The 18,199-nt window shown below is 56.2% G+C and overlaps 1 protein-coding gene and 1 pseudogene across 2 annotated transcripts; both read left to right on the top strand.

The window, feature by feature from the left end:
• The first annotated feature begins 2,034 nt into the window (after window positions 1–2,034).
• Window positions 2,035–11,703, top strand: LOC123824217 (butyrophilin subfamily 3 member A3-like). Of its 2 annotated transcripts, XM_045847327.1 has the most exons (9): window positions 2,035–2,452; window positions 2,668–3,009; window positions 4,644–4,925; window positions 6,243–6,401; window positions 6,523–6,543; window positions 6,624–6,650; window positions 7,862–7,888; window positions 8,294–8,320; window positions 10,103–11,703. In XM_045847327.1, the coding sequence occupies exons 1-9, from the start codon at window positions 2,035–2,037 to the stop codon at window positions 10,813–10,815; spliced, it is 2,016 nt and encodes a 671-aa protein (XP_045703283.1). In that variant the 3' UTR covers window positions 10,816–11,703. The 2 variants fall into 2 exon arrangements, with proteins under 2 accessions (XP_045703283.1, XP_045703284.1); XM_045847328.1 differs by lacking the exon at window positions 6,523–6,543.
• Window positions 11,704–14,814: 3,111 nt separating this feature from the next.
• LOC123824216 lies at window positions 14,815–17,997 on the top strand (annotated as a pseudogene).
• The last annotated feature ends 202 nt before the right edge of the window (window positions 17,998–18,199 follow it).

Raw genomic sequence — 18,199 nt, 5'->3', positions numbered from 1 at the left:
AGAGAGGGAAAAGGAGGGAGAAAGAGAGGGAGAGAGACATTGAAGGGCAAGAGAAACATCAATCCGTTGCCTCTCAGGTGCTCCTACCAGGGACCTGGCCAGCACCCCAGGCCTGTGCCCTCCCTGGGAATCTGACTGGCAACCTTTAGGGTTTCAGGCTGGCACTCAACACACTGAGCCGCACAGTTAAGAGCTAAACACTTTTTTTAATTGTATTATTGGCAAATATCTTCTTCATTTACTACATGGTGTTTTCATTTTGTTGGTGGTTTCCTGTGCTGGGCAAACACTTGTTACTTTGGGATGGTCTCATTCATGTATTTGTTCATGTTTTATCCTTGCCCAAGGGGACATGCCCAAAAAGACATTGCAAAGAGTGATGTTAGAGAATTCACTACGTACATTTTCATCCAGTTTTGTGGTTTCAGATTTTACATTTAAATCTTTCATTTTATTCTGTGTTCTTCTTCGTACTTGGTTTAGAAAGGGATGCAGTCACACCCTTTTGCTCGTATCCGTCCAGGCCTGTGAACAGCATGTTGGAGAGGTTCTCTTCACCTCAGACCGATTGCCCATAGAAGCGAGGACTCGTTGCTGGCTCTCTGGTCTGTCCTATTGACTTTGGTGACTGCTGTCCTGCCAGGTCCTGCTGTCTCTTCAGTGCAGACGTGTGACGTCCTGTCCTGTCAGGGAGTGTGACACCACCGACTTCGTTCTGTCTCGGGGTTTCTCTGGCTGTTCAGAGTTTTTGTGGTTCCACATACATTTTAGGGTTAGTTGTTGTACTTCTGAGAAGTAGGTCATTGGTATTTTAGTAGGGATTCCACTGAATCTGTGTGTTGCCTTAGGCTATGTGGACATTGGAACAATGTGAATTCTTCCAAATATCAGCACACTGTATGTTCCCACTTATTTGTGTCTTCCTCAGTTTCTGTCCTCATTGTCCTACAGTTGTCAGTGTACAGGTCTGTCACTCTTCACTTACATCGAATCCTAGGTATTTTGTCCTTTTGGATGATATTGAAAATGGGATTTAAAGAATGTCTCATTCTGAATATTCAGTATTGCTGTGTAGAGATGCAGCAGGTTTCTGCTTTTATATCCTGCAGTGTGACTCCATTCATAGTAGCTCTAATAGTTGTTTGGGGTTTTTTTTTTTTGGTGGAGTTCTCAGGCTTTTCTCTATTTTGTATTATGTCATCTGCAAATCATGAGAATTTTACTTTTTCCTCTCTGATTTGTATAATATTTATTTCTCTGTCCTGTCTGATCAGTGTGGCTAGGACTCCCAACACTGTCCTGAATGGAAGTGGTCATTGTGCGCATCTGTTTCTTCTTCCTGATCCACAGGAACAGCCTTCAGCTTTGCACCACTGAGATTGTGTGGGTTGTTGGTTTAGGAATCATGCTTTTAATGAATAGGATTTCTATATATTTGTGAAAAAAAATTGGTTGCAGTTTGGGTACTTAAATTGTATCTGCACTTTGCTATTACAGATTTTACCATCATGAACACACTTAAATATAAACCTTTGTGATAATGCCCGATTTTTTTCTTTGAGACTAAATCTTTCAAATGAAAAACATTTTAAAGCCATTCTGTATGTGTGTATATATATTCAAAATACATTGAGAAATATTTACACTCATATAAAGGAAAGTCTATGATTTCCATTATATTATAAGTTATAAATATTTTATTCTATTATTATTACTATAAATCATATTTTGGTCATTTTATACTTGTCTGTGATCAGGAATAAAAAAACAATAAATATTTCCAGAAATAAGTGGAAATACATCCCACACTGTGAAAACTTTTAACATTTAAAACATTCAGGTAATTGTAAAAGTACAGGGTGCAAAGGACTCCCCCCACTTCTGCTCTGGGTGGAACAGGAGCCCCTGGGAGGGGCTGAGCAGCCGGGAGGGGAGGGGTCAGGACGTCCTGGCTGCTGTGCGGAGCACGGCCTGCAGGGGGCAGCAGTGGGAGCGGGAACTAGGAGCAGTGCTGCCTGCCTTCCTCACAGGGTGATGCTGGGGGCGGGCACCTGGCTGTGGCAGGGAAGTGTGGGCGAGTGGAGGGATTCTGAGCACGTTTCTGAAAGGAGACCCAAGGATTTCCTGCTGGTGAGGGTGAAGGTGCTTCCATTATGGTTCTCTGTTTCATGGGTGATTTCCACGTTGAGATCGAAGGTGAAGAGACTCCCCAGGAGACATTTGCAGAGGAGGCTCTCAGTCAGCAGCGATCAGGGTTGTGCCCCCTGCCGGCCCTGGGGAGGCCGCGTCTCCATGTGGAATTCTCCACCTTCCCCCAGGTCCTCACTGCTACCCAGCCCCTTGCTGGCGTCTCTCTCTGCCCAGCAGGGAACGATGGTGAGGTGCCTGGTCCTCCGTCTGCCTGCCCTCCCTGTCTGCCTCGCCGTGGTCCAGCTGCTCAGCCCCTGCTCAGGTAGGACCTGCTCTGCGTTCGTGCATCTGCAGCCTTTCCCTTGGGGCCCAGTCAGGACCCTGGACTCCCCCCACCCCTGAGAGGCCCGTCCAGACCCACCTGTGTGAGGACTGAGTTCCTGTCTAGGAGTCCCTCCCCTCGCCCTCCCTGCTGGGGCACCCCCTGGCCCTCTGGCCCCAGCTCCCTCTGACGGAGCCCCCCCTTCTGATGACCAGCTCAGTTTGCTGTGGTTGGACCCCCCGAGCCCATCCTGGCCATTGAGGGCGAAGACGCTGAGCTGCCCTGTCACCTGTCCCCGGAGATGAGCGCTGAGACCATGCGGTTGAAGTGGGTGCGACCCAGCCCCAGGCAGGTAGTGCACACGTACGCACACGGGCAGGAGGACACGCCGGCAGCAGAGTACCGAGGGAGAACTTCGATTTTAAGAGAGGACATCACTGCGGGGAAGGCTGCTCTCCGGATTCAGGATGTCAGAGCCTCTGACAGAGGAACCTACCTGTGTTATTTCCAAGATGGACATTTCTATGCAACAGCCCAGGTGGAGCTGAAGGTTGCAGGTGAGTCTCAGGTTTGATCTGTGCTTGTTTCCTGTGGGGTCAGGGGCAGAGGCTCCAGGCCCACCTGAGAGTTCTCCCTGCTCCTCACCAGCACCTGCCCCCCCGCCTCCCTCCCTGCTCCTCTGAGGCCCGAGACAGACCCAGGTCGTCCCCCAGGAAGGGCTCCTCCTTCGTCCAGTAAAGAGTCCCTCACGCTGCCCACCGGGTCTCAGCAGGGAAGTGGAGGTCGGGGACGGGAAGGAGGAGGACACCCCCCCACAGTGGGGGGCACACAGGTGTTTGGGTTCAGCGTGTCCCAGACAGTGGCCGTGGGCCCCCAGGTGCCCGCTGCTGTGGGTCCAGGGGACTGAGCTGCAGGGACAGCACCTGTGGTGCCCACACCCTCCAACCAAAGGCCCCGGGACACACGTGCAGTTGAACAGGGTGTGTCCATCCCTGGAGCAGTGAGGGGGGACGCACAGGGGAGGAAACCAGGGTATCTCAGAGAGGGGGGGGTCAGGGAGGATCTGGTGTGACCTCTGGGCTGTCAGGGGACTTGGGGGGATGTGGAAGCAGGGCTCTGCTCTGGGCTGGATGCTGTCAGGAAGGTGCAGGGGTGTCATGGGTCACTCCCAGCCAGGACAGGGGAGAGTGGTCACTGCTGAGGTCTGCACACTGTCCCTGCTTCCTCTGTGCTCAGACCGGCTGCTGAGTGGTCTTGACCTTGTCCTGACCTGTCCCAGTGACAGAGTGACCTTGTCTGAGGGGCTGCCCCGTGAAAGTGCTCGTGTCCGGGTGTCAGGGCTGAACTTCACCTTCTCAGGACACAGCCCCGCCCTGGGCTTCTGCCTGGTGGGTCCCTGGGGAGCCCGGCAGGGGATGGACTGTGGGGGGTCCTGGCTTTGTCCCTGCAGGGCCAGAGGTAGCTATAGTCCCTTCCTGGAGAATGCAGGTTTTGAAGCTGGTCTTCCCTACATGACTCTATTCTTCAATAGGCTTCTACCAGCTTGTCTTACATTTGAGAGTTCAAGGACAGGTAATCACAACTTCACTGTTCCTGTCCCCGAGTCAACCCTCTTCTGTGGAAAAGTTATCCCCTCTCTATCACCAAATTATAAAAACTTGCTATGCTGAAAAAAGAGGTTGACAACCCCATCCTTAATACATCCGAGTTTCCCGAGGGCCCTAGCATACAACCCACTGCTTGGGCATCAGGAAGACAAGGTTCATGTCTTTTCCTCCACAGTTCAGGGCAAAGCTCACACAGGACAGGCAGAATGAATTGAGGCACTGGGGTGCAACCTGCTTCAGCTAAGGGGGAACCGTTTACATGCTTGCCCAGGACGGGGTGAGGGGCTGTTCCAGGAACCAGCTTGTATGGGCCATGGGGGAGGAGAGGGCCCAGCAGTCTCTAAGGGGATTGAGGGGAAACAGTGTCAGTTTCAGCCCAGATCCCCCTGGATCCAGCACGAGGGTCCAGCCATGGTCAGGCAGTGGTCACACTGTGGGTCAGTCTCTCCTGCACAGCACACTCTGGGAGCAGCTCCTGTGAATCCCTGCTGGTCTCCTCCAGGGTGGGTGTGCCCCTCCCTGCTGTGGAGACCCCCACCAGTGCAGAGGGCTCCCCAGGATTCAGACTCACTGTCCCTCCCCAGCGCTGGGCTCTGACCCCCACGTGGAAATGAAGGGCTACGAGACTGGAGGGATCCGTGTGGAGTGCACGTCTGCCGGCTGGTACCCGCAGCCCCAGATCCAGTGGAGAGACGCCAGGGGACACAGCTTGTCTGCTGAGGTGGCCACAGAGGCTGCAGACCCCCAGGGCCTTTATGCAGCCTCAGCCTCTGTGGTCCTGCAAGGTGGCTCTGGGGAGGGCGTCTCCTGTGTCATCAGAAACCCCCTGCTGGGCCAGGAGAGGTCAGCCAGGCTTTCCATCCCAGGTGAGTGCCCTGCCCACTGCCCTGGGCTCCCGGGTGCCCCCGGGGGAAGGTGTGGTTGTCTGCTGCTGACCTGGGTCTGTGCAGGGAGGAGAAGGGAGAGAGCAGGGACCTGCTGCTCCTTCCCATGAAGCTGTTTGTGTCACAGGCACCTTCTGAGCACTTCCTGCGGCCACACACGGTGCCAGGGGATGGGAACTGGGGACAAAGGGTCAAGGTCAGCAAAGACATGGGAAAAGGGGAAGAAATGTGTACAATGCAAATCTTAGAAAAAGGGCTCATCTTAAAATATAAAGCAACCAAGTAGAACACTGAGCGAACAACAGGAAGTATCAGTTCACAGAAAAGGAAATGACTCAGGAAAAGGTGTCCAATCTCCCTGACTAGGGGGGTGATTTCCACCTGTGGGACTGGCAAGAAAGGAACAAACGAGGTGGTTGGTAACACATTCTGACAGCAGGATTGTGGGGAAGCAGTGACTCTTAGAGGTTTGTGGATTGTTTGGTGTCGTTTTGTGTCAATTAGCACAACTTCCAGTGGGGACACTAGAGCCGCCATGTCCAGAGTGGCCATTCAGTTATCCGAGACCCCACTTCTGAGAATTATCTGACAGATCACTTTGTATTTGTGTGAAACGACCCATGTCAAAGGTTATTTCCTGTATCATTAACCATTTTAACAAAGAGTCAGAGACGGTGCAAGCGCCCCTGAGGGGCCGTGTGTGCAGGGGGCGCTGCCCCGTGAGAGCAGACACAGACCTGCCCCCCTGTGCTGAGGCGGGAAGGTCGCCCAGACCCAAGGGAGCAGAGAGAACAACATGCAGACCCGCTAATATTCAGTGCTGTTTTCACCACAAAGAAGATAAGATAAAAATATATTTTATGTTTTTAAGATTTAATCAACACTGGCATGGCACTCACTATGTGTCAGGCACTGTATAAGCACTGATTTAATCTCTGACCCATCAGGACCAGGAACAGGTGGTTAAGTCATTAGTTCAAGGTCACAGACCCAGTCAGGTGGAAGACCCAGAATTAAAACCCAGACCCTCCAGCCTCAAAGTTCACATTCTTAATCCCCAGATTAAGTCACTCAGAAGGAGATAATAAATGGCAGAGGGAGGAGCAGTGGACAGATTCCAATGGCTTTGTATACGTTCTTTTATATTCAAAATATTCCCATGTGAGAGGCAGTTACTGCAAGACAATGGTGTTCTGTGCCAGTGAAAGTTCTGGGCACTTTGGGGAGAGAACGATTGTTTTCGGTCCCCAGATACTCTGAGACCCAGGGTGGCCTTCAGCTGAGGTTCACCCTTCACAGGCCCCTTCTTCCAGAACGCGCAGCCCTGGGTGGTGGCCCTGGGCCTGACCCTGCCGGCTCTGCTGGGGCTCCTGGCGGGGGCGGGCTACTTCCTGTGGCGACAGCAGAAGAAGAACCAGGACCTGTGCTGGGAGAAGGAGAGGGAGCGAGCAGAGAAAGGTGAGGCCCCTCTGCAGGTGGTCGCCACCTCCCGACCCTTCCACCACCCCTCCCTGCATCCCCCACACAGGTCCTCTATTCCATCCCCTTTAAAGGACTTTGTTTTCTTGCTTATTTCCAGAGAAGCTACAGGGCGAACTCAGTAAGTGGCGATCCCCAACCCACACGTCCTGGGGACCCTGCATTGCACGTGTCACTGACCCCTCACGTTCTTCCCTGCAGGGTGGACAAAGATACCCTACCTATCACGTGAGTATCCGGACCCGCATCTCAGCCTCTCTGCTCAGATATTTCAGCCCCTTTTCTCCCCCCTAGCCTCCCAGGGGAAGAAAGGGGAACTCTAATTGGGGGACCAGGCAGTGGTCTTCTCAGTGGGGAAGGGACTGCGGTGTCTCTCCACCAGGGGGCGCTCGTGTGGGACACCCCGGGAACCTCGGAAGGAGTGGGGCATGGGGAGGTGACTCAATGTGGGAGTCCTTCCCTCCCTGGTTTGTTCACAAACTCTGTAGCGCACTGACAAGAAAGGCAGAAGGAGTGAAAAGTGTCTCAAAAACAGGAGTAACCATGTCAGCTATCACAGACTTACCGTTACTGCTGAAAGAGTAGTATCTGAAATTTTCTCATTAGGTTGGTCCATTGTCTCCGGAGTGGGCAGGAAATAATGCAGATTGAGGTGAATGAACCCCAGCACACAGGTACACACGTGTGTACACAGGGCAGCGTGTGCGCAGGCACACTCAGGTCCTGGAGAACCTGGTCATTATTTATATAAGACAGTTACAGTCAAAGTCCGCCAGGGGCTGTCTGACCACAGATGGTACCAAACCCTGAATACTGGACATTTTTCCTTTTCACATAAAATGGCTTCTCGTTGGCACACCAGCGTTGCAGCATCACTGTCCTTGCACTTTGGTGTCATTACTGGGTAAAATACAGGTGACTGAACACCAGCGCTGTGATACTACGACTGTCTGTCTGTCACAGAGACGCTCCTCAGGGACTGGGGGGGGGGAGCGCCAGGGGGGCCGTGCTGGACTCCGGGGGATTCCTGAGGGGGCAGGTCAGAGCAGGCAGCAGGGGACCTCATCATCCTGCTCAGAGTGATGTGCAATTTAAAACTCATGAATTGTTTGTTTCTGCAACTTTTATTCACTATCCCCAACCGTGGTTGTCAGAAGGTAACTGAAACTTCAGAAGCTAAAGCAGGGATGTGAGGTGACTGCTGCACAGACACGGACAGGACAGCTGTGCGGTGACCCTGGGACAGCCCCTGTAGGCCGCCTGGGGGTCCTGAGCTGCAGCTGATGGAAAGAGAAGGGGACACCGGGGAGGGAACAGGCAGAGGGGGAGGTGGGGAGGGTGGGGGGCACACAGGAAGGTGACGGGGATGGGGGGCACAAGGGAAAGACAGGAAGCAACTCTGAAAGGACAGTTCAGGTGACTGTCTGTCTCCACTGCAGGTGAGGAGCGGTCTCAGGCCTATGCAGGTGAGTGAGCCTGAGGCTCCCTGGTTTCCCAGCTCCTGTGGGGGAAGCAGGTGCAGCCTTTCCTGCTGGGGGAGGGGCCATCCCATCCGGCTCAGAGGCTCATTCTCTGTGTCTGCACCACCCCCTCCTGTCTGGTCACTCAGAGAGGACCTTCCACACCCAGTGTCCCCTCACCCTGCTGACACCCACGCCCACACCCGGCACAGCCTGGTCGTGTCCCCATGGCCCCAGCGTGATGGGGGGAAGCCCAGCACTGGGAGAGGGTGCAGCCTGGCCCGCAGAGCTGCAGATGAGGGGAGTGGACGCTGGAGGGGACTGAGGGGAGGAGAGAGAAGAGGCTCAGTGAGGACAGTGGGGGAGGACAGAAAGAATGACCTTTCCTTGTCTGTGTCTCCTTCCTTCCAGAGTGGAAGATGGCCCTCTTCCAGCCTGGTGAGTGGGTCCCTCTGTGTCCCCAGGACAACCCCCGAGGGCCTCTGCTCCCTCTTGCCTCTCCAACTGTTGACTGGGACACTTCTGGGAGGGTGACCTGAGGTTGAGGTCTCAAAGGTGTGCCCACCTGCTGCCCAGAGCCCAGGGAGCAGGGACAGCAGGTGTCCTGGGGTCCACAGGTCTCTGTGGGAGGCAGAGGCAGGAGGGGCGGGGCTGGAGGGAGGGGCTGCAGGGAGAGGGAGGGGGGACCTGACCAGGCTCCTGCCCCTCCTGCTCCTGTGTGTCCCCGAGTTCTGCTGTGTTCCACAGTCACTGCTGCTCTGCGAGGGCTGGGACAAGGACCGAGTGAGGAGGTGACTGTGTGTTGTCAGAACACCCACAGGAAACAGACGGCCTGTTTGAGGGGGGTGTTTGTCTGACGGTAATGACCACGGTGAGGAGAAGGTGTCATAAAACCTAAAAACGATGCAGACAGCTCCTCAGACTACAACAGACTGTGCTGTAGGCTGATTCACTCCCAGGGGTGCAGGGTCAGAGAGGACAGAGGACCCCACAGCCTGCACAGGTTATTCCCTGACAACACACCCCTCACAGCACTTTCTCACACTGTGACTCGGGCACTGATGACTGACAGGAACAGGGACAAAGAATGGGGCAGCAGCAGCCACACCTCCCGGTGGTCCTGTGACAGGTGACCCTTTATCATCCACACGACCCCCAGTGTGGAGTTGACCTCAGTGCTCCTGTCACCCTAGCTGTTGGTGACAAATGTGTTCATGGCCGTGTTTAAGGGACACGGATGACCGTCACCTGGAGGCTTTGGTGTGCTGGCTGAGGACAGTGAGGTGGGTCAAAGGTCACAGCAGGAAGAGGTGAAGGAAATCCCTGACACAGAGATGGGGTCGGGTGTGTTCACAGTGACAGGTGGGGTGACATTAGGGAGACCAACAAGGACGACTGGGCCCCAGGGTTCCCAGCAGTGGGAGCTGTGACCCCACCCTGGGCCGAGGGCAGAGTGAAAGGGAGGACTCCCTGGGGCCTGGAGGAGGCAGCTGGGGCTCAGGGGCGGCTCCTGGGGGAGGTGCTGGGGTGCAGCATCTCCCTGGGGGACGTGGGGTCAGCACTGTGCCCCCCTCCCCTCCCTCCTTCCCGTGTTCAGCCTGCACCTCCCCTTGGCCAAACCCAGCAGTAACCAGAGCCCAGGGGCCCAGGGGTGCTGTCCATGGAGGACTGACTCCTGGGCCAGAGGGGGTGGCACAGGTGGGGAGTGGACCCCAGAGCACATGGAGCCCCAGCCTGACCCCGAGCAGAGGAGGGACATGGCGTCTGTTGTGACACCAGGCACTTCCTCTGTGCCCGGCCTGGGGCTCAGTACACCACTGATATGTCTTATTCCACCCCAGAGATTAGAGTTTTACCCCCACTTCTCAAATATGATATTGAACTTGAGATATTCCGTAGCTGGTGTCTGTGGAAAGAGAGACTGTGCAGGAAAGGACGTCACCCAGCTCAGGGGGCAGAGCCAGGGCTGACATTTAATCCATGTGACTGTACAGCACAGGTGGGCTCGGACATTCTGGGGCAGAAACAGGAAAATGGTAGATCCCAGCCCTCCTCACCCTCCTCTCCCTCACCAAACACCAGACCCCTGCAGTTCTCTTGACATGTCTAAGGGTCACATATAGGGTGGGCTTGGGCCTCCTGCCCAGACCCAGGCCTTGAAGGCTAAGGCTCTGATACCCGGGCACCATGGCTGACCCCACGCCCTCTGACCCCCTGCAGCGGATGTGTTTCTGGATCCAGACACGGCGCACCCCAACCTCCTCGTTTCTGAGGACAAGAGGAGCCTGCAGTGGACAGGCAGAAGGCAGAAGCTTCCAGAAAACCCCCAGAGATTTGTCCGGGAGAACTGTGTGCTGGGCTGGGAGAGATTTACATCTGGGAAACATTTCTGGGAGGTGGAGGTGGGGGACAGAAAAGAATGGTGTCTTGGGGTGTGCAGGGAGAGCGTGATAAGAAAAAGGGGTGTTAAAATCGCCCCCAAGAATGGATTCTGGACAGTAGAGCTGGTCGTTGGTAATTACTACCTGGCTCTCACAGACTTGAGGACCCCACTGACCTGTGTGAGCCCCCCTGAGAGGGTGGGGGTTTTCCTGGACTATGAGCAGGGGCAAGTCTCGTTCTACAATGCCCTCGACGGGTCTCACATCTTCACCTTCACACAAATTCGCTTCTATGGGCCTCTGAGGCCTGTTTTTGGGATGTGGAAAAAGGATCCCACTCCCATGACCATTTGCCCAGCACAGGAAGCAGTGGGGACATCCCTTGTGCCTGACCCAGGGCCTGACTCTTCCTTGGAGACCCCAGTGTCCCCAGGCTCAGCTGGAGGGAATGGGGACCCTCAGGCTGAAGAAACGTCTCTGCTTCTCGCTGCCCCGCCTGGAGCTGAGGGCCTCCTGAACAGCAAAACGTCTCAGCATGAAAACACTCAGTAAAAACACACTGAGTGACAGACTTCACTAACATTCACTCAATTTTTCCACATGAGAGACAAGGAGACCTCGGTGCAGTGACTTGACTTTCTAAAGGTGAGTCAGCCAGCTTCAGACAACCAGAGCTGACATCTATAGGTGACTTCAAATGTGCTACAGCTGTGCTAACTGCTTCAGGTGAATCTCACTCACTCATCCTCACAACCACCCTGTGAGGCAGCCTCATTATGAAAGTGTGGAAACTGAAGCAGGGACAGGTTAATTCACACAGAGTTTAGTGTGGCTGGAAGATGGTCATCCCCTGCCCCTCCCCCTCCCTCTGGACTGTCCCTTTGCAGCCGATTGTCCTGTTGGGCAGGGTCATGGGCAGCCCCGAGGGTCCCTCCCAGGGCACCAAGGGTAAAGGTCACTGCAGGTGACTTGAAGGCCACACCCCACTTGGATCCTTCAAGGTCACCTGTCAGAGCCATGGTCCACCCTTCACTGACTGCCTCTGCAGGACGCCGTGGTCCAGAGGATGAACTCACAGTGACCCCATCACACAGGCTGAGAAGGGACCAGCAGCCACTCTCTGAACCAGCCTGTGACCTGTGGGCACAGAGCAGACCCGCCCTCCCACCTCCCACCTGAAGGTCCTCTGTGAGCAGGACAGTGGGGGGAGGGGGCAGACGGACGTCAGTGGAAGTTTCATCACACGGGGGGACCCACGTCCAGGACAGGGACACCCACCGCTGACCACCCACTGAGGTTCCCGAGGTTCCTGTCACCTGTGGGTCCTGGGGAAAAGCTGCTCTTCCTCCTCATCATCGTCACTGTGACTGTTCACCAGGTGTCCCCTCCCCTTGCATGTGGGTGTCATGTCACATGTGTTAAATAAATGTGTCAATAATTGTCATGCTTCAAGGGACCTCTTTCTAGATCTAACCCCATGGATGACTCACCAGGTTCACAGTTTACCTCCTTGGCACATGTTACCCAATCCTTATTAAATTAACTTTCTATTTTGCTGTAATAGTATAAATGTCAGGACCTAATACAACACAAATCTGTTATCTCACAATTCTCTGGGTCAGAATCCAGCACAGCTCTCCCCAGACTGTGTTTAAGGTGTCTGCAGGCTGCTCTTTCTTATTTGTTTGTTTGCTTTTGTTTTGAGGGTGACCCAGGGCCCAGTCTGTGTTGCTGACTCTGGCTGCTGGCAGAGCTGAGTTCCCTGCAGTGATGGGACCCAGGCGGCCCTCCTTGCTGCTGTCAGAAGAGCTGAGACCCTCCAGGCTGGGAACGTGTGGGGTCGTTCTCACAGGGACAGATGTGAGGGAACAGGTCAGGTGAGGGGAGTGACATGGGGACAGGGTCCCAGGAGTGGAGTCACTGCTGGTGGGGCCCTTGCTCCTGAGCTACCTGCAGCGTGGGTGGGGTCAGAGGGAGTCCGAGGCCTCCAGAGAATATGTACGAAATGTTAAGGAATGTCAAGGAATGGGAAGATTGTTCTAGAAGAAATGTACAGGATGGTCCGACTGTGTCTGCGGGGCACGGGGAGAGAGCATGCTGGGGGTGCAGGGGTGCTGGAACAAACCAGAGCGTCTGCTGGACCAGGTGAATCCTTGTTCTGCTGCCATCGTCCTGCGGGCCCTGCAGAGCCACCTCCCGCAGGAAGAGGAGGGCCCTGCCTCTCACTCAGGGCCCTCGCGTCTCCCAGCCCCCGGTTTCTGACTCAGACCCAAGGTCTCCCAGTAACAGCTGTGCAGCTGCTTCTGGCTCCAGTCTCTACTCCCCCATCCTCTTGCCGCGTCCCCCATCTCTGTCCCCGCCCCGACAAGCCCTGCAACTTGGAGGACATTCCTTGGCTTTTAAAACGGGGTGCTCATTGGCCTCATCACCTGCCCCATCCACTCACCACCACCCCCGCCCACACGCACGTACACACGAGTACACATGCCGGCGTCTGTCCTAGTGGTTAGTAACGGCGCCACGGTTCTCAGAGAATCGGAAGACATTCCAAAAAATTTGCATTGCCTCTGAAAAGAGAAAAGGGAACTAAAAAAGCCAGACAATCTCAATAGCCTTTTTCCAGTTGCGCCTGCTTCATGCATAAGCAGTATCTGTGTATTCCACCTAGCAACTGGTGAGGATAGGACACTCGGGGATGCCATTGGCTGGCTGGCCCGCCGCCGGCCAATCCTGGACTCCGCACGGCCACTGGACCTCCTGAGACTCCGGTCACGGACGACAAAGGGTCCCAGGTGCCCAGCGTCGCACGGGCACTGACGGGAAAAGAGGAACGTTTCCTTCTCCGCTCTCTGCGTGGTTGGGTCTCGGGTCCTGACCGTGCCCCCTGGGGAGGTGCAACGGGAAGTCGCCCTTTGAGCGCCAGCGGAAGGAAAGAGACGCCGCAGTGAACGCTGGCGGGTGGGACGCCAGGGGCGCTGCGCTCTGAGCTCAGGGTGGGGGCCGCGCAGGACCCCGCGCTGGGGACGGGTCCCAGGGGAGGGGCTCCCTGGGGGCTCCGCGCCTGACCTCATCCGGGGTCGCAGAGGGGGTGCAGCGAGGACAGGAAGGGGGAGGAGGGTGCGGAAGGATATCGGGTGACAGCAGCAGAGCCAGAGTTCTGGCCCCAGAAGCGAGCGGAGCAGCGCGGTCGTGGTTCCTTAGCTTATTCCGTGGAATGTGCACGAGTCGGTCTGCGGGGGAGATGCGGGTTCCGGGAGAGAGAGGGCGTGCCCGGGACACAGGAGCCCAGGACGGGGCTCTGACGGCAGCAACGCGGGTCACAGGGACGTTCACCTAGATCGCGACTGTGGCGCCAAGTCTCCCCGCGATTCCTCCCCGTCTGCGCCCCCAGGCCTGCGGCCCCGCCCGTGACTTGTCCTTGGAGCTAAGGAGCCCACTGCCTCCCTGCAAGTCTCCCTGCCACACACGCTCCTCTTCTTCGGCTTCCTGGGCTTCTCTGCAGGAGTCATTTGGGGGCGGCCCCGGGCTCGTACTGACGCTGCAAGGAGCGCCCACCCTCCCCTGTGCGTCTGGTTCGCGCCTCCTCCATCCCGCACGTGTCCGCTCGGATCGTAACTGCGCCGCCCAGCGCAGAAGCAGAAAACCTCAGTTAACCAGAATATTATCGTTGAAGCTTTTAATTACTGTAAACGATTAATGAGACATTTAACGCGATTGCATTCCAAAATTTCCAATTGTCTTTGTATCTTTTGGGGGGATACAGTTTATTGATTATGCTATTACACTTGTCCCATTTTTTTCTCCCCTTTATCGCCGTCTGCCGTGCACCCCCCTCCCTCCAGAATTCCCCCTCCCCTAGGTCATGCGTGCATGTTAGTTCTTTGGCTTCTCCGTTTCCTACATTGATCTTAACCTCCCCCTGACTATTTTGTACCTGCCAATTATTTCTTGTTCTCTGTACGGTTACCCGACTCCCCCACCCTCCACCCTCCCCACTGATAACCCTCCGTGTGAGCTCCATTTTTGGCCCCGTTTGTGGGGGAGGGGTCAGAGAGGGAACAATGCCCTTTGCTCAGCTGTCACCCTGCTTTCAGTCACCTCGCCTGCTACCCACAAGCTGAATGGGCCCCTCTGGTGTTGATTCCCGGGTGGGGGGTTTGTGTACATTCTAGGACCCCGTGGGCCCCTCCAACGGACTCTCCTGTGAGACCGGCAGTTTCTCCCGCCGTCCCAACTCCCGGATATTTATACAGCCAGTGGTTTTGAGGATGTACTTCCCAGGCTGGAACCCTGGGTTGCTGGTTTGTCTCCCTCCCCAGTTGTTTCTCCTGGTTTGTCCACATGCAAATGTGGGACTGCCCAGCCCACCACCCTCAGCCTTGCCACCTTGCCCTGTCCTGTCGGCCCCACCGCCCACCTCTGCCCCTCCTACAAGTCTGCATGAATATTCCTGCTGTAACTCCTTGGTTGTCAGACTTCAATACAGTTCGATTTTCTGGTAGTTCTTGTTTTTGGTTTTAAATTGGTTTTTGTCCTTTGGATTGTGTGATCATGAAAAGCAAGCCTACCTACGCCTCCACCTTGGCCAAAAGTTCCCTGTGTGTCTCACCTGGACAGTGCATTTCCCTTGGGACCAGCTTGTGGCTGCCTGTTGGACAGCACCAGGTCCTACCGTGCTCCCGGCGTCCAGCTGGCCTGGGGACCTGAGAAAATGTTTGTGTTCCCAGTATCTCAGGGTCTGCTCCTCTGTGTGCTGTTCCAGAGGTGCTGGCAGCCTCAGTAGATCCGTACTAGGCATCTCTTGCTCTGACCGGCCACAGCCAGGGCCCAGAATCCTCAGCCAAGGAAGCCCGTGGTCTTTCCCCCAAAAACAGCCACTTCCTCCCCTGCCTTAGATATAGGACAGCGAAGACTCTGCCAGGTGCTGCACCTTGGTTGAACAGCTCCGTGTCTATTGTCCAGCCAGCTGAGCCCGTCCTGGCCGTGGTGGGAGAAGACACCGAGTTAGGCTGCCACCTGTCCCCTGAGAAAAGTGCCGAGGACATGGAGGTGCGCTGGTTCCGGTCCCAGTTCTCGCCCGCGTGCTGCTGTACCAGGGCCAGCGCGAGAGGACAGAGGAGCAGATGCGGCAGTAACGAGGACGGACAACCTTCATGAGCGAAGACATTTGCAAGGGGAGGGTGGCCCTGGTCATTCACAACGTCACAGCCCGTGACAACGGCACCTACCACTGTTACTTCCAACAAGGCAGGTCCTACGACGAGGCCATCATGTGTCTGGTGGTGGCAGGTGAGACATTACTCTTTGTTTGGTGGCTTTTTCACAGTGTGACGCTTGGGGATCGTTTCTTTCTGAATACAGGTCCCTCACAGTTTAACAGATGTTTGTCTAGGACCCCTCTACCCTGGCAGGGGGCTTCCTCCTGCCCAAGGCTCCAGTGAGGGGGTGTGTCCTGCTGAGCTGTGGGCATTGGGTCCTGAGAAGCACAGTGAGCTCAGTGGGGCCATGAGCAGGGGAGACGGTGGAACCCCACGGAGTAGCCCTGCTGCTGCTCAGAGATCTCTAAGGGTCCTTGACTGCCACATGTGTTAGGATCAGACAATTTAGACATGTTTGTCTGTCCCTAGCCTGGGCTCAAAGCCCCTCACTGAAATGAAGGGCCACGAAGATGGGGGCATCTGGCTGGAGGGCACCTCCAGACGGTGTCCCCAGAGCCCCATGCAGTGTGGGGGACCCCTATGGTGAGCTCATGCCCGCCCTGGAGGAGGCTCACACAGAGAACACAGACAGCCTCTGCAGGGTCACCATGGCCGTGACCATCAGGGACAGCTCTGTGAGGACAAGCCCTGCTCCGTCAGTAACACCTACTGGGCCAGGAGAGGGACTCTGGGGTCTTCCTTCCAGGTCAGCTCCCTGCCCTCTGGGGGCCCAGCCCGTGGACACAGGACCCTCAGCAGACAGTTGGGAGCCTGAGTGGGGCTGGGGGAGGGGCGGGGCTGGGAGGGTCCTGGGCCCTGAGGAGCTCAGGCTGCAGCTGAGCTGAGGCGTCTCCCCTCCTCACAGGGGGCATCACAGAGTCTCCCATCCCAGGAGGAGGAGCCTCTTTTCTGAGGGTAAATCTGGTCATTTTCCCTGTTGTGGTTCTGATGCTGCAGCTACGGTTGTGTGTTCAGGACAATCACACACCGTGGAGAGTGGTTGGGGCAGGGGGCCTGTCTGCACCGGGTGGTGCTGATGCTGAAGCCTCCCCTCCTGTCCCTGGGGTTTTCCAAGGACGGAACTGGGACAGTCAGTGTCTACAGACACTCATAAAGTCATTCATCAAACACTTAGCAAAGATCACATATGTTCTAGGCTCAGTTCTAGAAACAGGAGATAAATCAGTGAACAAAATGCATAAGGAGACCTTCCCTCAACGGCCCCACATCTTAGAACAGCAGAAAGTAATCTATAAGACAGTTCAGTAAAGGAGTAAAATAATTAAACTACTACATCACATGGTGAGACTTGCTGTGGTAAAACTAATCTGGGGAGAGTGTCTGGAGGGCTAGAGGCAGGGGAGCGGTGATGGAACTGGAAAGGTGAGGGGAGGCTCCTGGGAGAAGGGGCAACAGGGCATGTGAGGGGTGAGCACCAGGGAGCAGGAGGGGCAGGTGCCCGGGGCCTGAGGCAGCACGTCTGGGAGTTTGGAGGAACCAGAGAGGCAGGTGCTGGTGGAGGGACTGAGTGCAGGGAGGATGGGGGGAGGGGGGTGCGGATCTGGAAGGGCCCAGACCAGACGGGGCAAAGCAGGTCCCAGGGGGCCTGTGGTGGAGTCTCGGTGAGACAGGAGCCAGGGCAGGGACTGGAGCAGAAGCCGGAAGGAGGGGGTTGCGGTGACCAGGCCCCAGTGAGGGCGGCTCAGCTGGGGACGGTGACGGTTGTCGGTTTTCATTCATCTGGTCCTTCCCACGGGGACTGCAGGTGCTGCTGCTCCTCTGTCTCCTCGGCCCTGACAGGTGACACAACTAGAACTACTTGGTGACCAGCTGACGGCTTCTGTTTGAGGGAAAACCGTCCGTGGACTGGGGGCTGCAGGGCCTCACCAGGAGGGGAGCCCCCCCCCAGAGATTTGGGGTGACAGGAAGGGGTACAGAGGCAGAAAGGGCCTGACTGTCTGGGGGGCGGGGTGTCCTGGTGAGGCAGCTGCTCCTGTGTGTGTGTGGGGGCAGGTGAGTGGCTGAGCTGCTGGGAGGGTTGTCCTGGGCGTCTGTCAGTTTCCCTGACAACGGGGTGATTCCAGCGCGCCCAGCAGACGTCAGCGTGGGCGTGTTGTGTGGGCCACAGGGGCGGCCTCTGCTCTGTGGGTCCTCGTGTGTGAGTTGTCTGCACCAGCCCCCAGCCGCGGCCCCCACTGTGGCTCCTGGGAGGGAACAGGACAGAGCAGGGACCTGAGTGAGCTCCTCAGAGGGGCACCCAGGGGTGCTCTCGCCTGGGTCTCCCTGGTCTCACTGACTGGGACTTTTCCAGTCTTCCCTCCAGAAGGAGTCTTCATCCCCAGCCCCCTGCCTGGACGGTGGCCCTGGCGGTCCTCCCCCCGCTCTGCTCCTCCTCCTCATGTCGGGTCGGATCCACAGGCACCTGCTTTTCTGTTTCCGGGCCCGGACCGGCCTTCCCCGGTGCCCGACTCAGTCGGACGTCGTCCTCGCCGCAGTGGAGACCAGCGTTGCTGGGCGGCCCCTCCCTGTGGCCTGACAACACCCTCAGACACACACGTGCAGAGCAGGGAACCTTCCCTACAGCACAGCTTTCTCTAGTGAAAAGGGACCTTTCTGAGTATGTTGACCCATTTCACACCCATTTCCCTCCCAGCGCCACCCACAGGTCTAGGAGAGAACTTCGCCTGGGACCCTGGATCCCGGGAAACTAAAGAGGCTCGAAGCTTTAGGCCCAGAAG

Source organism: Phyllostomus hastatus, unplaced genomic scaffold (genome assembly GCF_019186645.2).
Source record: "Phyllostomus hastatus isolate PE091 unplaced genomic scaffold, TTU_PhHast_1.1 phas_contig_550, whole genome shotgun sequence".
In the NCBI taxonomy this organism is placed as follows: Eukaryota; Metazoa; Chordata; class Mammalia; order Chiroptera; family Phyllostomidae; genus Phyllostomus; species Phyllostomus hastatus.
This window is presented reverse-complemented; position numbering and strand designations above follow the sequence as displayed.

What these genes read in the sequence shown, in the direction of transcription:
- LOC123824217 (XM_045847327.1), top strand. Translation starts at nt 2,035, where the DNA reads ATGCTGGGGGCGGGCACCTGGCTGTGGCAGGGAAGTGTGGGCGAGTGG. An exon ending in AGCCAGGCTTTCCATCCCAG is followed by an intron (nt 4,926 to 6,242) that starts GTGAGTGCCCTG and finishes CACCCTTCACAG; the next exon opens with GCCCCTTCTTCCAGAACGCG. An exon ending in GATGGCCCTCTTCCAGCCTG is followed by an intron (nt 8,321 to 10,102) that starts GTGAGTGGGTCC and finishes GACCCCCTGCAG; the next exon opens with CGGATGTGTTTCTGGATCCA.